The sequence below is a fragment of the Zeugodacus cucurbitae genome, chromosome 3 (genome assembly GCF_028554725.1).
Source record: "Zeugodacus cucurbitae isolate PBARC_wt_2022May chromosome 3, idZeuCucr1.2, whole genome shotgun sequence".
NCBI classification, from domain to species: Eukaryota; Metazoa; Arthropoda; class Insecta; order Diptera; family Tephritidae; genus Zeugodacus; species Zeugodacus cucurbitae.
Window position 1 is genome coordinate 36,770,770 of NC_071668.1, and position 18,654 is coordinate 36,789,423.

General features: G+C 40.7%; 2 protein-coding genes across 5 annotated transcripts; one reads left to right on the forward strand and one right to left on the reverse strand.

Annotated features, from left to right (window-relative positions):
- The first annotated feature begins 11,244 nt into the window (after nucleotides 1–11,244).
- Nucleotides 11,245–15,289, forward strand: LOC128920236 (uncharacterized). Of its 4 annotated transcripts, none has more exons than XR_008470347.1 (3): nucleotides 11,252–12,328; nucleotides 12,420–12,503; nucleotides 13,312–15,289. XR_008470347.1 is itself a non-coding variant. In XM_054227124.1 (2 exons), exon 2 carries the CDS (start codon nucleotides 14,441–14,443, stop codon nucleotides 14,894–14,896), a length of 456 nt encoding a protein of 151 aa, XP_054083099.1. In that variant the 5' UTR covers nucleotides 11,245–12,503; nucleotides 13,312–14,440; the 3' UTR covers nucleotides 14,897–15,289. The 4 variants fall into 4 exon arrangements, 2 of the variants coding, with proteins under 2 accessions (XP_054083099.1, XP_054083101.1); XR_008470346.1 differs by having other exon boundaries at nucleotides 11,267–12,014; XM_054227124.1 differs by having other exon boundaries at nucleotides 11,245–12,503.
- A 125-nt stretch (nucleotides 15,290–15,414) lies between these two features.
- On the reverse strand, nucleotides 15,415–18,357 carry LOC105220380 (piggyBac transposable element-derived protein 4-like). Its single transcript, XM_029045779.2, has 2 exons — nucleotides 16,373–18,357; nucleotides 15,415–16,313 (listed from the first exon to the last, which is right to left on the reverse strand). The coding sequence occupies exons 1-2, from the start codon at nucleotides 16,898–16,900 to the stop codon at nucleotides 16,242–16,244; spliced, it is 600 nt and encodes a 199-aa protein (XP_028901612.2). The 5' UTR covers nucleotides 16,901–18,357; the 3' UTR covers nucleotides 15,415–16,241.
- Nucleotides 18,358–18,654: the final 297 nt, after the last annotated feature.

Below are 18,654 nucleotides of genomic sequence, written 5' to 3' on the forward strand. Positions count from 1 at the left end.
ATGCCTGAGTTTTTATGTTTGCAACCTAAAGAAATCCTTATAAACAGAAAACAATAAGTACTAACCACATCATCAGCGACCCTTAATAATCCAGAAAATATGTACACTTGTATGTATGTATATTTGTTAAACTATATCAAGGTTGCCTGTGTAGAAATATAAGCTAGGGTTTTTTTTAACTATGACCATTTTTAACACATGCATACGTATATTATCGATATAACGCAAATGTGTGAGTATATTAGTAAAAAAATCGATTAGTTGAATGTGTACCTGCCGGGTTATAACGGCATTCCATTTGCCATACAAAACGTATGTAAGTAATATATTAATGTAGTTTGTCGTCGATGTAGCTCGTCTAGGTGCTAGATCATCTCAAATCATCTTTGCTAAAACTTCCAGTGATCGTAATGTTGTCAAAATTCACCTTAACATGGTAGCGACGGTGTTGTCGACTAAGAAATAACGCGACGACGGAGTTACACACTAAAGGTTTATTCTGCTAGAAGTCCCTTTTTCTTGCTGGCTGATCGAAGATTGACTCTAAACGTGATTAGCAGTAGCATATATGCACAAAAGCATTTGCATTTGCTGTATAGATCAGCACAGTTAGAAAAAGGGGAACAAGGACATAATCTCATATAACTAATTACTGCGCTTACTAATTCCGCGCTTACTTGCTTGAAGAGTAATGAAAGTGAAACATTAAACTGTAAAATAAACATAGAAAATAGAATCTTAGTATACGCTTATTCTTAACCTAGTATGAGTAGTGTCGCTGCTGCCGTTAACGCCGCTGCACTAATTTCAGCTGACTGCAATGCCCGTGCAAGAAGTTGGATTGCGCCAGACTGATTCAGTTAACTATTGTTAACTACTCCCTCTTTCAAAACATGGGCGTCCTCGGCCATTCCCAACCATTCCAATGCTCGCCACACAACTTTTGCAGTTTCCCTTCGTTGCCTGAGTTTTAGTAAGATTACTGACCCAATGGCGATTACGGAGATGATGGCACATGTTACTGTAGTTGCGAATAGTGTAGTGATCGCTCGCACACGTAATTCAGTGATGCGTCGTACGTTTCTTTCACTTAGCTTGTGAAGAAATGGTAGGCTTAGGAGGGAATGTGGTATGTTATATTGAACCTCGCGAAAGCCTCTTCGGGTAGTCATTGGAGTTGACTTATTTTGTACCATTGATAAAGGCGGTACATCTTTACTAGTGCGTCATTCACCACCACGATACCGTCGTCGATGACATGGATGGCAACTAAATCACTCGGCCTGGTAGTACAATGGACTACGGTGTAAGAGTGCAGACCTTGCGCGTAAGTTCCATTTTCGCTTCTCTACAGAACGTTACCATTGGGGTATCGATGCAGGCAGTAACAGCGGTGATGTTAGCTTCACAGTCCGCTACGGTGTAATCCAACAAGTGCAGTATACGGCCAGCAGGCGATACGGAAAAATTAGTAATCTTTTTACATAATAACTTAAGTCTAGGAAAACCGATACAATCTTTATTATATTCTTATTTGCTAAAACCGTAACCCTAGCCATACAAAGTAATTGAGTTATTGTAACTCCTGTGAAACCCTCCTTCATAACCGTTTCTAAATCACCTGCGACGATAATGGCAGGGTTTATTATATTAAATTTTGCCAGGGTGATTGCAATCATAAAATTTTGAGTTTTTTACTTCTAGCCAAAAGTGTTTCATATAGATGAGAAGAATCAATTATCTTCTCTTTTCTTTGCATTAATAATTTGATTAACGTATTTGTAAGAGCGTTGATCTGTTTTTTTTTAGAGTTAATGTAGATTTGTCTATTGTTTGATTGTATCAGTTTCTGCTCCGTTGGTATTGTTTGCAGTAAGTCATCAAAGCTAACTATTACTTTTATTGATCAAGTCTATGGTTTCTTGTATGTATTGTCCGTATTCCGTTAAGCTCAAGTTAAAAATGCGTAGATGTACGAATGTCTGACATTTAACGTAAAAGAAAACATGTATATGAAAACTTTTGCAATCGGAGATTTCACCTGAGGTTGTCTTTATGTACCACCCTCCCTTTAATTAAAACGGTAGTACCTAGATCCGCTTCGACCTTTTCTTCGGTATACAATGGGGTGACCTTGTCGCCCAACCTTTTGTTGAACTTTACTAAAACATTTTCCCCCACTTCGAAGATCCTATTCTGGCGATGGGCGTTGTTCTGCTCTAGTTGCTCCTGTTGGGCTTTTTTTAGCCTAGCAGCAATATCCGGAAATATGTGTAAACCTGCATGAACAATTTCAATTGGCTTCATGCCCGTCACAGAATGGAACGTTCTATTATATTCTACAGCGGCCTGAAGAAAGAGTTCAACTACATCTTGTATATTTCTTTGTAGTTTGACACATCTGGCGATCTCCACCAGAGTGCTGTGGAATCATTCCACTTGTCCGTTTGACGTACTGTGTAGTGGTGGTGCATTCGCCATATCAATGTCATATTGGTTTTTAAGCAGCGAACGAATTGTGTCTGAATTAAATGACGGCTCGTTATCGCAATATACGGTTTTAACACTAGGGAAGATATTTATTACATGAAGGATGCTCGCCTTTACGTCCCCGATGGTGCGAGATGCCACTGGTTGAACTAGAGCAAACTTAGAAAATTTGTCTATTGCTGTAAGGAAATGTTTTCTGGCGGTTGAAAAAATATCTATGTGGATCAGTTCTCCTACACGCGAGGGAATAGGTGTAACACCCATTTCCTGCTTCTTTGGGTGCCTATCGTATTTCGCCTTTCTGCATACTCTGCAGTTCATAACAACTTCCGCCGCAATCTTGCCCATTTTCGGGAAGTAATAATCAAGCAGAATCTGCTTTATATTTTCTTGGGCGGCTCTATGTGCCCTATTATGTTCCATTGATGGAATCTCTTTTTGCTCGTCCTTATTCACAACGTCTGTTACCATATTTTTACAGTGCCAGAATTTCGTGGCAGGGAAAGTCGTGACCAAGTCATCCTGAATACGTGCCAAAACGGGTAATTCGCAGTGTATGGCATTTACTGCGTCTGGCTTTACAACTGCTTTTACTAATGTTAGAAGCATATCCCAGTCGTTAAATGTTATTTGATGTCGAGTCTTAGCACCAAACAAAATGAAAGTCCGTTTTCCGGGTGTGGGTGACTCTTCGACAATTATTTGGTTTTTGAAGCAATTCAGGGGCTTGTCCGTAGCTTCAATCACATGAGTTAGAGATAATTCACTGTGAGACGTCGCCACATCGGATAGTATTGATTCCTGTAAGGTGTTAATATTTTGACGCGATAAGGCGTCTGCTACATAATTTTCTTTTCCAGGTTTGTAAAATACTTTAGCTCCACTTTCTTCAATTCGCGCTTTCCAGCGTTTTATCTTGGAGTTAGGGTTTCGATCTGAGACCGCAAAGACAAGGGGCTGGTGATCTGTGTAAATTCTTATATCACTCTTGCCGTAAAGATAGTGACGTAGGCTGTCTAGGGCCCAAACGATGGCCAACAGCTCCCTTTCATTCGTCGCATAGTTTACCTCCCTATCCTTTAACGTCCTCGAGATCATTGTAATGGGTCTGTTTCCTTGAGATAATACCGCGCCTATACCAGTGGATGAAGCATCAGTAGTTAAATCGAATGGTTTTGAATAATCTGGGTAATGAAGAATAACGTCTTCAGATGCTAGAACATCCTGAGTTTGTCAAACGCAGATCTCTGAATCTCGTCAAACAACACTGGAATATTTTTTGAACGGAATTTGCTGATCCTTCCGCTATCGCCTTTTAACAGGTTTGTTAAAGGTCTTGCTATTGCAGCGAAATCTTTGATGAAGCATCTGTAGTAGCTTGCAAGACCCAGGAATGATCTTAATTCAAACAAGTTGCTTGGTTGCTTGAAATCTCTAATGGCTCTAACTTTATTTGTGCTAGTTTTCGTACCCTCTTTTGTGACGACAAATCCCAAAAACTCCACACTTTTCTTAAAAAATTGAGATTTTTCCTTGGATACCCTCATATTAGCGTCATGAAGGCTCTTCAACACTTGGCCGACGTGGTGTATGTGTTCTTTTTCAGTTTCGGAGAACACTATGACGTCATCGACGTAGACATAGCAAGTTTTTCCAATCATGTCACGTAGAACATCATCTATGGCGCGCTGAAAAATGCTAGAGGCATTTTTCAACCCAAAGGGCAAACGGCAGAATTCGTACTTTCCTCCGTTTACTGAAAAAGATGTTTTCTCTCTGTCGTTTTCTGCTAACATAATTTGATGATTACCAGACTTCAAGTCAAGGGTAGTGAAATACTTGGCCTTTCCAAGGTTTGATAATATCATACTAATACTCGGCATTGGGTATTTGTCCGCGATAGTTTTAGAATTTAACTTCCTAAAATCAACTACCAACCGTTTATTAGGCGCACCTGAGAGATCAGTGCCCTTTTTGCCAACAACCCATATGTGGTTGTTGTAAGGAGACCTAGACGGCCGAATAATACCATTTTTTAGCAAATCCTTGATTTTTTGATTTACAAAATCAGCGGCTCCCATGGGGAATGGGTACATCTTTGAATAAACTGGCTCATTGTCCTCTGTGCGGATGGTGCCGACAACATTGGTGTTGAATGGAAGTAATTTATTCGGGTTGGCAAACGCCTTCAAATGCTTTGTCATCATTTGTAGAAAGTCCAAGCGTACATTTGGTGGAACATCGATGTCCTCAATTTTGGTGAAATTAACATGAACACATTTTTGGAACTTCAAAGTTTCAGATCCACCGTTAAAGTGAATCAATTCTGACATAAGATCAATAGTTGCACCCGTCTGTGTTAGTAGGTCGAGTCCAATTATGCCGTCAAAAGTCGTGAGTCCGGGTAAGTGGAAAAAAGGGGTATTGATGCCAAACATATTAATGAAAGTTTTATTTTCGATTTTATTAATGCCGTGAATTGATTTGACTACAAACGAATTTTGTACCGGGACAGAGACTAGAAGACCTACGTTTGGTTTTATGTAACTTTTTGACGCACCAGTGTCGATTAAAAATTTCATTGATTTCCCTGCTATTATTCGCTGGATGAACGGGAGCAGGGACTCTCCGCTAAAAAATTAAGAGCATCTGTTTCATATTCAGCTTCGTTTTCGGCTTCTATTTCTGCCGCTGCACCATAGGCGGCTTGATCATATTGATTTTCGTACTGAGACGCCTCGATATTTTCTTGTGTTAAGTGGTTTACCCTCCGGCGTCTGAAATTAGACATTCTTTGAGAATTTGCAGGCCTCTTAAACACATTTTGTTGCTGATTATTTCCAAAGGGGTATGTTATAGGCGAACTTAAGTTGTGCGAAACTTGATTTTGATTTGGTTGTCGTTGAAAATTTGTATTTTGACGGAACCTAGAGGACGGGGAGGATGGAGTCATATGTAGAAGTTCATGTAAGTGAGGAAAGTTTCTGACTGCCATTCACTTGGGAGTGGCCAGGAACGATTCTTTTACATGTGGCTCAAGCAGCTGACAACTTCCGGTCTTAGACCAAGTATCCTCTGGGTAGCCAACAGACATCCGTCTGGAAGTGAGAAACCCCCCTTTTGATGACGACCACGGCAAACGTTTTAAGGATAATGATATAAGGGCATGCACCTGGAATGTCCGGACCCTTAATTGGGAAGGTGCCTCTGCCCAGCTGGTTGATGTCCTCATACGACTCAAGGCTGACATCACCGCCATCCAAGAAGTGCGATGGACGGGACAAGGACGGAAGAAGGTGGGTCCTTGTGACATCTACTACAGCGGCCATATAAAGGAGCGCAAATTCGGTGTGGGATTCGTGGTGGGAGAGAGACTCCGTCGTCGAGTCCTGGCATTCACTCCGGTGGATGAACGTCTAGCCACAATCCGCATCAAAGCGAGGTTCTTCAACATATCGCTTATTTGCGCCCACGCCCCGACGGAAGAGAAAGACGAAGTGATCAAAGATACCTTCTATGAGCGCCTAGAACGTACCTATGAGCGCTGCCCCCGCCACGATGTCAAAATCGTGCTTGGCGATTTCAACGCTAGGGTGGGTAAAGAAGGTGTCTTTGGCACAACAGTCGGAAAATTCAGCCTCCATGACGAAACATCACCAAACGGTCTGAGGCTGATCGACTTCGCCGGGGCCCGAAATATGGTCATCTGTAGTACTAGATTCCAACATAAGAAAATCCATCAAGCTACTTGGCTGTCCCCGGATCGAATCACTCGCAACCAGATCGATCATGTTGTGATAGATGGACGACATGTCTCCAGTGTTTTTGATGTGCGTACGCTTCGTGGTCCCAACATCGACTCGAACCACTATCTCGTAGCAGCTAAGATACGCACCCGCCTCTGTGTAGAAAAGCGCACACGTCAACAAACACAAGGAAGGTTCGACATCGAGTAGCTGCAATCACAACCGACAGCCGAACGATTTTCTACTCGACTTGCACTCCTGCTCTCTGAGAGCACTCATCAGCATCTCGGTATAAGGGAGCTGTGGGACGGCATATCAAACTCCTTACGTACAGCTGCAACCGAAACCATTGGCTTTCGGAAAAGCCAAAAAAACAGCTGGTATGATGAGGATTGTCGTCTCGCAGTGGAGAGAAAACAGACTGCCTACGAGCGGGATGGGAAAGATACCGAGAGCTGAAGATGGAAGCGAGACGCATTTGCAGAAAAAGAAAGAAAGAGGCAGAAATGCGTGAGTATGAAGAGCTTGACAAGCTGGCCGACAGGGGTAATGCTCGAAAATTTTACGAAAAGATCCGGCGACTAACTGAAGGTTTCAAGACCGGAGCACACTCCTGTAGGACCCCCAGCGGTGATCTAGTGGTTGATGACCAGAGTATACTGTGTTTGTGGAGGGAACACTTCTCCAGCCTGCTGAATGGCAGTGAAAGTACAACACCAGGAGATGGCGAACCCGATTCCCCAATCGACGACGATGGAACAGATGTTCCATTGCCCGACCGTGAAGAAATTAGAATAGCAATTACCCGCTTGAAGAACAACAAGGCGTCGGGGGCCGATGGATTGCCGGCCGAGCTTTTCAAATACGGCGGCGAAGAGCTGATAAGGTGCATGCATCAGCTTCTTTGCGAAATATGGTCGGAAGAAAGCATGCCCGACGATTGGAATCTCAGTGTACTCTGCCCAATCCACAAAAAGGGAGACCCCACAATCTGCGCCAACTATCGTGGGATAAGCCCCCTTAACATCGCTTATAAGGTTCTATCGAGCGTACTGTGTGAAAGACTAAAGCCCACCGTCAACAAACTGATTGGACCTTATCAGTGTGGCTTTAGACCTGGAAAATCAACAACTGACCAGATATTCACCATGCGCCAAATCTTGGAGAAAACCCGTGAAAAAAGGATCGACACACACCATCTATTTGTCGACTTTAAAGCTGCTTTCGACAGCACGAAAAGGAGCTGCCTTTATGCCGCGATGTCTGAATTTGGTATCCCCGCAAAACTAATACGGTTGTGTAAGTTGACGTTGAGCAACACCAAAAGCTCCGTCAGGATCGGGAACGACCTCTCCGAGCCGTTCGATACCAAACGAGGTTTCAGACAAGGTGACTCGCTATCGTGCGACTTCTTTAACTTGATGCTGGAGAAAATTATAAGAGCTGCAGAGCTAAATAGAGAAGGTACAATCTTCTACAAGAGTGTACAGCTACTGGCGTACGCCGATGATATCGATATCATTGGAAACAACACCCGCGCCGTTAGTTCTGCTTTTTACCGCCTGGATAAGGAAGCGAAGCGAATGGGTCTGGTGGTGAACGAGGACAAGACGAAATATCTCCTGTCATCAAACAAACAGTCAGCGCATTCGCGTCTTGGCTCCCACGTCACTGTTGACAGTCATAACTTTGAAGTTGTAGATAATTTCGTATACCTAGGAACCAACATTAACACCGATAATAATGTCAGCCTTGAAATCCAACGCAGAATCACTCTTGCCAACAGGTGCTACTATGGACTGAGTAGGCAATTGAAAAGTAAAGTCCTCTCTCGACGAACAAAAACTAAACTCTACAAGTCCCTCATCATTCCCGTCCTACTTTATGGTGCAGAAGCGTGGACGGTGTCAACATCCGATGAGACGGCACTAGGAGTTTTCGAGAGAAAGGTTTTGCGGAAGATTTACGGTCCCTTAAACATTGGCAACGGCGAATACCGCAGAAGATGGAATGATGAGCTGTATGTGTTGTTCGACGACATAGACATAGTCCAGCGAATAAAACGACAGCGGCTACGCTGGCTGGGTCATGTTGTGCGAATGGATGAAAGTGCCCCAGCTCTGAAAGTTTTCGATGCAGTACCCGCTGGTGGAAGCCGAGGAAGAGGGAGACCTCCACTCCGGTGGAAGGACCTGTCTTCATTTGGTATTACCAATTGGCGCCAAACCGCCAAAAGGAGAGATGCGTGGCGCACTGTTGTGGACTCGGCTATAACCGCGTAAGCGGTTTCTACGCCAGTTAAGAAGAAGAAGAAGAGGACGGGTCCACATCCATCTTCTCAACCTGGTCGCGTTTTAAGGAACGATTTACTTGTTCCCTAGTAAAATAGGGGTTTTTTCCTGTCCTATACTGAATGTCGGTTTGCTTTTGATAAGGTCGGTTTTGAGATTGTCTCTTGCTTTTCTCCTCTAATGACCTTGCATACTGGGCCGCAAATGCGTGCCTATCGTGATTCGACTCGATTTCTTGTGCCATTGCAAGAGCCGAAAGCAAATTCCTGGGTTGAGTCGCAAAAAGAACATCCGTAAGGTTTCTCCTTAGTCCTGAGACGAATACGCGCAGGGCATCGGCCCTGTGTTTGTCTTTCATGTACCGCGCTTGGTCGGTGTCAAAAGTCATTGTGGTTTTATTTGTGAGGAGTGTGAGTTTTTTCTCAACCTCCTGATTAAACTGACTGATTGACAATGGACCCTGTCTAAGTGTGGCGAGCTCCTGCTCAAAAAGATGTAATGGTCGCTTGTCCGAGTACGTGAAGTCTAGGCGGCTAATAATAGCGTCAAAATTAAGGACCGTATTAAAAGATGCTATTGATATCATCGGAAGCAACAACCGCGTCGTTTGTTCTGCGTTTTCCAGACTAGATAAAGAAGCGAAGCGTATGCGTCTGGTGGTGAAAGAGGACAAGACGAAATATCTCCAGTCATCAAACAAACAGTCAGCGCACTCGCGTCTTGGCTCCCACGTCACTGTTGACAGTCATAACTTTGAAGTTGTAGATAATTTCGTTTATCTGGGAACCAGCATTAACAACACCAACAATGTCAGCCTTGAAATCCAACGCAGAATCACTCTTGCGAACAGGTGCTACTTTGGACTGAGTAGGCAATTGAAAAGTAAAGTCCTCTCTCGACGAACCAAAATCAAACTCTATAAGTCGCTCATTATTCCCGTCCTGATGTATGGCGCTGAAGCGTGGACGATGACAACATCCGATGAGACGACTCTTGGGGTTTTCGAGAGAAAGGTTTTGCGCAAGATTTATGGTCCTCTAAACATTGGCAACGGCGAATACCGCAGACGATGGAACGATGAGCTGTACGATTTATATGACGACATTGACATAGTTCAGCGAATAAAAAGACAGCGGCTACGCTGGCTAGGTCATGTTGTACGGATGGAAGAAAACACTCCAGCTCTGAAAGTATTCGATGCAGTACCCGCTGGAGGAAGCCGCGGAAGAAGACGACCTCCACTCCGGTGGAAAGACCAAGTTCAAAGTGACCTGGCTTCACTTGGTGTTTCCAGTTGGCGCCAAAAAGCAAAAAGGAGGAATGAGTGGCGCGCTCTGGTGGATTCGGCTATAATCGCTTAAAGCGGTTCCTACGCCAAATATATATAACACTCGTCTAATGTTGCATTTATTATCATCATAACCAAACATAAGAGGCACTTCCATATTGGTATAAGTCATAATTCTCTTTTTCAAGTCTAGTTTGATCCCTTTATTAGCTAGAAAGTCTACTCCAATTATGACTTCATCAACGATGTCTGCCACTATAAATTTATGTAACACGGCTATCTTTCCTATAACAATTTCGCACATTACTTCCCCGAGAACTTGAGCATCATCTCCAGTTGCAGTACGTAACTTTGCACCAGCTAATGGTTTTACTTCCTTGTTAACTAGATCCGATCGAATTATGGAATGTGTTGCTCCCGTATCCACAGTCAGAATGCGCTTTTTACCATCCACGCATCCACCAACGGTAACGTAGTTCGTATTTCTATTTATTTGAGAGACAGATATTACAGGGCATTCACTTTAGGGAGCCAGCACGCGCCCCTTCCGACTGGCTCGCTTTAGTATAACGATTGGGTGCTTTTCAGAGCTGGTTGCTCTTCTTCAGATTTGCGTTTCAGTCAGGATAGGTAATTGGGTCGATTCGATTCCATATTGCAATTACGTGCAGTTGAAGCATTTAACCACACCATAATTATTTTTACGTGTTTCTCCAGATTTCTCCAACATTTTATGCATTTCTTCAAAAAATTTCTTCGTCCAGGCAGGCTCTTCTACTTCTACGCGATGAGCTTGAAATGTCCTGTTGCTAAGTAAGGATGCAGTTTCGTGCGTTAGAGCAAAGGACACCGTTTCTGCAAATGTCGATTTTGGACATGCTAGTGCAGCATAGCGCGTATTATCGTCTCGTATACCGTAAATAACGAAAACTCTGGATTTTATATCCTCTATGTACTCTGCTGACTTATCCGCATGGGCCAAATGAGCTAGCCTTTCAAATTCCGTAGCAAATTCCTGCAAAGACTCACTAGATTTCTGTTTCCGATTTTGCAGTTCTATTTGGAAAATTTGGCTCCTGTGCTCACTCCCACACCGTCTTTCTACCGCAGCCATCAACACTTCGTAACTGCTTGACTCGCAATTGGGTATAGTTTGTAGAATTTCCGCAGCAAACTGTCCTTTTAACTGTGCTGACACCTGAGCTGATATCTGTGATGACAGCTCTGTTGTTTGTAAGGACACTTGTGTTGACAACTGTGACTGCTGTGCTTTCATCTCCATTAATTCTAATTTCTGCGTTTAGAACTGTGACGTCATCTGCGACGACATCTGTGATAATGCAGAAAAAACATTGTTATGTCCGATCCCCCTGATGAACCTGGAGAATCTTTCTTTTCCTCTATTTTGGTTGTCGATTCCACTAACAATGACTCGAAAACAAATTCGTCCACGTTGATGTTTTCTTCATCCATTGCCTCTCGTAATCGGGCTTGCAATTCGGCTTTCAACCCATTCGTTGCTAAGCCTCGTCGTTCCAACTCCTTTTGAGTTGTGGTATCTTTAAATCGTTGAAGATTATCTCCTATGGAATTTTATTTGTCAATCCCACTTCCGACACCAATTGTAACGGATTTCCAAAATAAATCGTTTACGCTGAAACTCTACCTTGAGTTCGATCACTGAATTGTCAAATAAAAGTCACTGTTTAATGGTTATACACTTATCTTTATTTCTAATTTAACAATCTTAACACTTTATTACTTGTTCTACAAGTTTACAACTTCTTACTTCTAATTTCTTGCACTTTACTCGGCAACTCTCTGATTAGAACTGTGTCTTGCTGCCAGTCCGGCAGGCCTTATATACCCGATTGTTAGCAAGTTATCGTCACTCGAACATTCTGGCAACTACGAATATCGATATCTGGATAAATCTGGCAAGTTATCGATTTCGTTGTTGATTCTAGTTTATTCTAGCATACATGTTCGTCACAATATGATCCCATTCTCCGTTCTTAACTAAAGCGGCAAATACACTTGTAGACTTGTATGCATACCGGATCGCAACACTATAAACTTGTGCGACATGTTGTTCAGCCATCATTTCGTTGTAATCCTTGAAGTTAGCGGACGTAATGGCATCGGACGACGAAATTGCTTATAATTTCTGTGTGCACTGAGAACGAAAAGAAAAGAAAGGTAAAAAAGCAAAAAGAACGATTTTGGTGTGAAAATTTTTATAAAGAACGGCCAAAATATTCACACGTACCACTTCTTAAGGAATTGGAAACAAAGAAGATTGAAGATTCTTGGATTTCTTTGAACGGGATTTATTTGAACAGATTTCATGTTAAGGTTACCTAACTGCCCATGTAGCTGAATCTCCTCAATACCTCGTTTTGCAAATATTTGCTGCTCCGCGGATAATTTTCTGAATAAAATGGCTCATGATTCAAAAAATACGTCAGCATCATCACGTTCTATTCTTGAATTCTTGACTTGGTCTAGATGTTGTAGGTCCTTTTCCAGAAATTCTGAATTTTTATCTGTTCTCTTTCGTTTTCGTGTGCTTTCACAATCTAAAAATATATACTTTTCTTCCAGACACAAAAAAAACGAAAATTTGTGGAAATCTTTTGCTGCTATACAATGTGGAACTTCCCCAACTGCTGGATCAATAGACGGCAAGTATGTCGAAATTATGAAATCCCCTGGAACGGGCTCATATTATTACAATTATAATAAATCTCTATTGTTATGATGGCAATCGTTAATGCGAAATATGAGTTCATAGCGGTTGAAGTTGGTGCAAACTGTAATTTGATAACAATGAATTGTATATTCCCAAGCGGCAACGCAGAGGAAATTATTTTCAATTACAAATTATCGAGAGCTAGCCGAATTCACATTCTTGCAAATAGGATAAATTTTAGTCCACAAAAAGCATCGAAAATAGTTTTGGCCTGTTTTTCTCCACATAATTTCTTAACACGGAAAATTGTACAGCAATATATGAATGGCAGTATCGATATAGAAAATGTTACCTCAGAAAAGTATAATAATAAATACAAAGAGTATTTCAACATAGTTGGATCAGTTTCATGGCAAAATAAAATTTTGTAATATCCAATAAAATATTTTATGATAATAAATATTCTAAAATATTCTAAATCATAAACATTAATCACCACGTTTTCAACATTATTTTCCTCAAAAGTATTTAACCCACTCGCTTGCATTTCTTGATCACGTAGAAAATCTAATTGGTAAACATACCATAATTATGGTATTCGGCTCATAAATATCTTCACAACCAGCACCAGACCTCGTCGATTGTTTGATTTTGGGGAGCTCGCGCTTGTAGCTATTCCTCATGACATTAATTCGTTTTTTCACAACTTCTATCGTAGCACTCGAATCGAATTCTTTATACTTTGTTAAAAATTTCCCAGCTTTGTAATCTGTTTAATTTATTTTTGTAATTGTCATTTTCCAGTTTCCATAATATTTTTTCACTTCTAAACATTTGGATGAAATCGCGCCAAAACTTATTATCCGTTAAAGCCATTGCGCGCGAGTTATCGACGCTGAAGACAGCCTAAGTAAATTTCACACCTAAACAAACAATAAAAATTCCTGCATTATAAACACAACAGACAGAATTCCATAACGAAAAACTGATAAGCATAACAAAACTATATTTCTTCTAGCAAGATAACGGATATCGAATTACAACAAAGAAGTTGCATGCAGACAACAGCAGTCGCATTCCATTAGTATAAATAGCACTAAGATTATAAAATGTAGTCAGTAAGGAATTATGAATAAAAAAGGCAACACGAAAATAAGTGTACTGCCCAAATAAAGATAATTTCTTTTACTCACGACAAAAAACAGTTTGTTAACTGGGGGCTCAAACCGGTCTTTAAGCCAGCTCTATCCATTGAGGAAAAGGATAGAATAAATTCCACGGGAAGTTGGACTTCCCGCACTAGATCTTTGAAAAAGGTGCTTAAAATTGAACAAAGATAAAAATAATATTCCTGCAAAACCTGGAAAAGAATAACGGATAAGTCTTGATATATAGATAAAACAGTCAAGCAACGTTATACCAACGGACATCACAATACGCTGGAATCTCATAAAAAGAGACAAAAGCCGTTCAATTTGTGTCGTCCCTTATTGAACACCGACGTCAAGATAACAACACAAGAAATCGCAAGCTTTAGAGCACAAATCACTGCTCTGACCACAACGCTCACTGAAACTCAACAAAGATTGAATTCGTTCGAAACCTCACAAACCAATACCAGGACTGTACACCAAACATCACAGATGAATCACAAATTAACTTAGAAATCTTCAAAACCTTGCCGGTCTTCACAGGCGATATGAACCATTATAGGTCATGGAGAAAACGTGCCTGGACGCACATAAGGAACATCAAAAATTACGCAACTACACCCATGTACTACACGGAACTCTCGATTGTCCATTCCAAAATTCAAGGATAGGCAGCCGATATTTTAATCAACCACAACACCAAGTTCAACTTCTATTCAATCATAAATCGTCTCGATTATACTTATGCGGACCAGAGACCTCTGTATGTTTTGCTCGAAGGAATGAAAAGAATAAAGCAAGGAAAATGGGCTCTGGCAGAGTTCTATTCCGAAGTCAGCATGTCACTAAATCTTGCACTCACTAAAGTTGATATGGATAATCATGGATCAGGAAATCCATCAGCTATGATAGAATATGCGAACCGGGAAGCTGTAAGGACATTCATTCTCGGTCTGAACAGCAAATATACTAGCGGCACCCTCTACAGCCACAATCCAAAGGACTTAGAAACCGCCTACGCTATCGTAAGTCCGATATACCATGACAACGAGAAATTGAAATTCGGCGTACTGCAATACAATCAGCAGAGACAATACAATGCATCACAGTACCAAAACTCAAGCAGAAGACATTACGAGGAACCACAATGGTACAGACCTAACGTACAGGTGCAATACAATCAGACTGCACCCAGGCAACATCACCAACCAATACACGAGATCCGCAAATCCCAATAGGAATCATTCCAAACCATAACAAAACAGCTATACCCGCAATTACAAGGACTACCTCCAAATAATCAATTTCGCGGAAACCCTCAAAAAAGAGAACGAAATCCTTCATCTCATAATTCCAACGTACAGCAGAATACGAGAACGATGATTACGAAACAGGCAGCGCTTTTTTAAGTCGCACGAACGATTTGCCGTGTTTGCAACGCCACTGCAGGGATACAGGCAAACTTATTAACATCCTGATTGACACTGGAGCAACAAACAATTATATATGTACAAAATGTAACTTAGGTAAGTCTATTCAAATTAAACCTGTAAAAGTGAAAACTCTTCATGGTTACTAAATAACCAAATCAAAAAAATAATTACATTGTTAAAACATACAAATATGATAATAAACGCATGCAAATATGATAATATTTGAAAAGTATAGTTTATTTTGAGTGAAAAAAATACTTATGACATAAAAATTATTATAAATTATAAAACACTTATAAAAAAAATATTAAAAAAAACTACGAAAAAATTTAAAATTATTGAAATTCAATTACATCTATCGCATTGCGGCAAGTCTTTGGAATGCTCTGCGCACACTGGTTTGTTGCATAATGTGCATGCTTTACGAGTAGGGCGTCGTTTGGAGCAGATGTAGCAATTCCCCTTTACTTTTAAGCGTCCCGTACTATCACGCTCCTCCGCTTCATGTGCTCCAGCATCCACAACTCGGATGGGCCTACCTATCATGGCTTCGATGGCACTGCGCGTTGAAAAAACTCTGGATATTCTGCTGTTATTCGCCCTTCTCTCTATTTCTGGCTTGCATAGTTGCTCACTTAGCTGATGGAGAAACATCCTAATGCGGCTTGTATATGACTTCAGGTGAGTGTTGTTGTCAACGTATATTATGTATGCAGCAAACGCAGCAACGTCCACAATATTATAAAAGAAAGACAAAGGCCATCTATTTGGGCGCCGCTTGGTACTATATTCGGACAAGCACATGTCCATGCTATCAACTCCACCTTAGGTTTTGTTGTAGTCCAATATAAGCAATGGCTTCTTCTTAGGACCAGACGTTTCTGTTGTATAATGAGAAGTGGACAATAATACAACTGCCTTGTTTTTCTTGGGCACGTACGAGCACATCGTAACGTGATTATAGAACCCAAACATTGACGATTCAGCCTCACGTCCCTTGGGGTTGGCAAATGCTGCTGGCACGAATGTACGCCTTTTGTTGCAAGTACCCAATATAGATAAATTATTGTCTATCATCAAAGTTGTAGCTAGTGAAAAAGTTGTCACATACAATATTTCTTCCACTTCCATCAAAAAGGTTGATACATAACTATTTGACTATTCTTTCACCAACGTTTCTTTCACGTTCACCAGACGGTGCCATTCCTGTATAGATTTGTGCCTGCATTGAAAAATTAAATTCAATTTAGTTATTTATACTTTCAATAATATTGATAGTACCTGTAATGGATAGGACGAAATGGAGTCGCACACCCACCACACTTTTATCCCATATTTGGCAGGTTTTGATGGTATGTATTGCGTGAAGCCAGTTCCACCACGATAAGCATACAATTTTTCATCTACGGTGATGTTGGCTCCTGCCAAGTAATATCTACGAAGACAGCTGTTAAGCATCAAAAAAACGTCCGATATTGCTGCTGCTTTGCCAGTTTGTTTGCGTTGCTGGCGTGTCTTTCCATTATCAAAATGAATGAAGCGGCTAATTTCCCAAAATCGTCGTACACTCATTGCAGCACGATATAATGAATGTGATTTAGTATTCCACAAATCTTTCGTATGCACGTAACCAGAATGTGTAACGCCACTTAGCAAAAGTACGCCCAAATATGCATCAAATTCACTTTCTGTTATGCGACTCCATGATCTCGGTTCTCTTGTTGGATGTTTTGCATTGTCATCATCAAAGAATTGCCTTGCCTTTCGATTTGATTCACGAATAATTATGTCGCATATTTCGTCTGACATTATCAATTTGAACGTTTCTGAAATGGTCAAACCTTGCGTTGCCCGTACTGGTCCAGATTGTGCACTTCTTAGGATGTTGTGCGTACAGAATCTTACAGGTTGTGGTTGTATCGAAGATCAAACATTACCATCTCTGGCAGTAAAATATTCCCCAGTTTCAATTGGTGCATCTTCAAGTTCTTCATCAGAATCACTGTCGTCCTCTGTGTCATATTCTGGTAACGTGGGCTCTTCTAAGTCTGAGTCATCAGCACCAATATCACCTACACATTCATCTAAAGCAGTGATTGGCAGCCCATTGCCCGGGGAGCGCTCTCTGAGCGCACACTGAGTGTAAGTGTGAAACACACGCACTTGCAATCATTTTTACACCATAGACACGATGCCAGGTCAGTTGCTGCTGACTTCACAGCGAGCAGGACGTATGGTGTATTGTACGCAGGCATGTATGAACACAAAAGACAATGCTTTTATGTATGTTATTATATTTCTATTTAGATTATTAATTTTTTATTATTTTTGCAAGTCAGTTCATAAAAAAACGACGATTAATTTTCCAACTTCATTCGCAATTTAAAATGTTTTTAATATAATTAATAATTGTGTGTTTAATTCGAAGTGCATAGTACTATCGATTTTTGTTTTGTAAAAAATGTAATTTACATAAAGTTTACTGCTTTATAATGTTTTCATAAATATTTCTTCGCAGTAAAAACAATTGATTGTATGTGTTAAGCTAATGTACACTATAAAAATTATTGTTAGGAAACCAGTATTGGTCCTAATTTCACCCGTTCTAAAAAAGTACTGGACCAGTAGAACAGAACTCTTGGTCAGTTGAGTAGCTCTCAACACGCATACACTCTCACAAAATAAATTGTTTGATTGTATAAGTTGCCGACCACTGATCTAAAGCCTCGTCACCAACTACTGAATCGTGGTCACTTATTTCTTCTTGGCTCTCTTCAAGCGTTTGACGAATATATGCTTGCTGTTCTTCGTACGAAAGTGCGCTTAGTTGTCGTGGAGTAAGCCATTCACCATCTGCCATTTCACTTTGATTTTATTTTTTTATTTCCACAAAATAAACAGAAACGTCCTTTCACTTCGAATCATACGTGCATGATAGAATCCGTAATACTGGTAAACCCTATTTTATACTTTTTTAGCGCAAGTGATTAACGCAGGTACTAGCGATTTTATGCCTGAGTTTTTATGTTTGCAACCTAAAGAAATCCTTATAAACAGAAAACAATAAGTACTAACCACATCATCAGCGACCCTTAATAATCCAGAAAATATGTACACTTGTATGTATGTATATTTGTTAAACTATATCAAGGTTGCCTGTGTAGAAATATAAGCTAGGGTTTTTTTTAACTATGACCATTTTTAACACATGCATACGTATATTATCGATATAACGCAAATGTGTGAGTATATTAGTAAAAAAATCGATTAGTTGAATGTGTACCTGCCGGGTTATAACGGCATTCCATTTGCCATACAAAACGTATGTAAGTAATATATTAATGTAGTTTGTCGTCGATGTAGCTCGTCTAGGTGCTAGAACATCTCAAATCATATTTGCTAAAACTTCCAGTGATCGTAATGTTGTCAAAATTCACCTTAACATGGTAGCGACGGTGTTGTCGACTAAGAAATAACGCGACGACGGAGTTACACACTAAAGGTTTATTCTGCTAGAAGTCCCTTTTTCTTGCTGGCTGATCGAAGATTGACTCTAAACGTGA

What these genes read in the sequence shown, in the direction of transcription:
- LOC128920236 (XM_054227124.1), top strand. Translation starts at nt 14,441, where the DNA reads ATGAAAAGAATAAAGCAAGGAAAATGGGCTCTGGCAGAGTTCTATTCC.
- LOC105220380 (XM_029045779.2), bottom strand. Translation starts at nt 16,900, where the DNA reads ATGTCAGACGAAATATGCGACATAATTATTCGTGAATCAAATCGAAAG. An exon ending in TTTCGTCCTATCCATTACAG is followed by an intron (nt 16,314 to 16,372) that starts GTACTATCAATA and finishes TTTTCAATGCAG; the next exon opens with GCACAAATCTATACAGGAAT.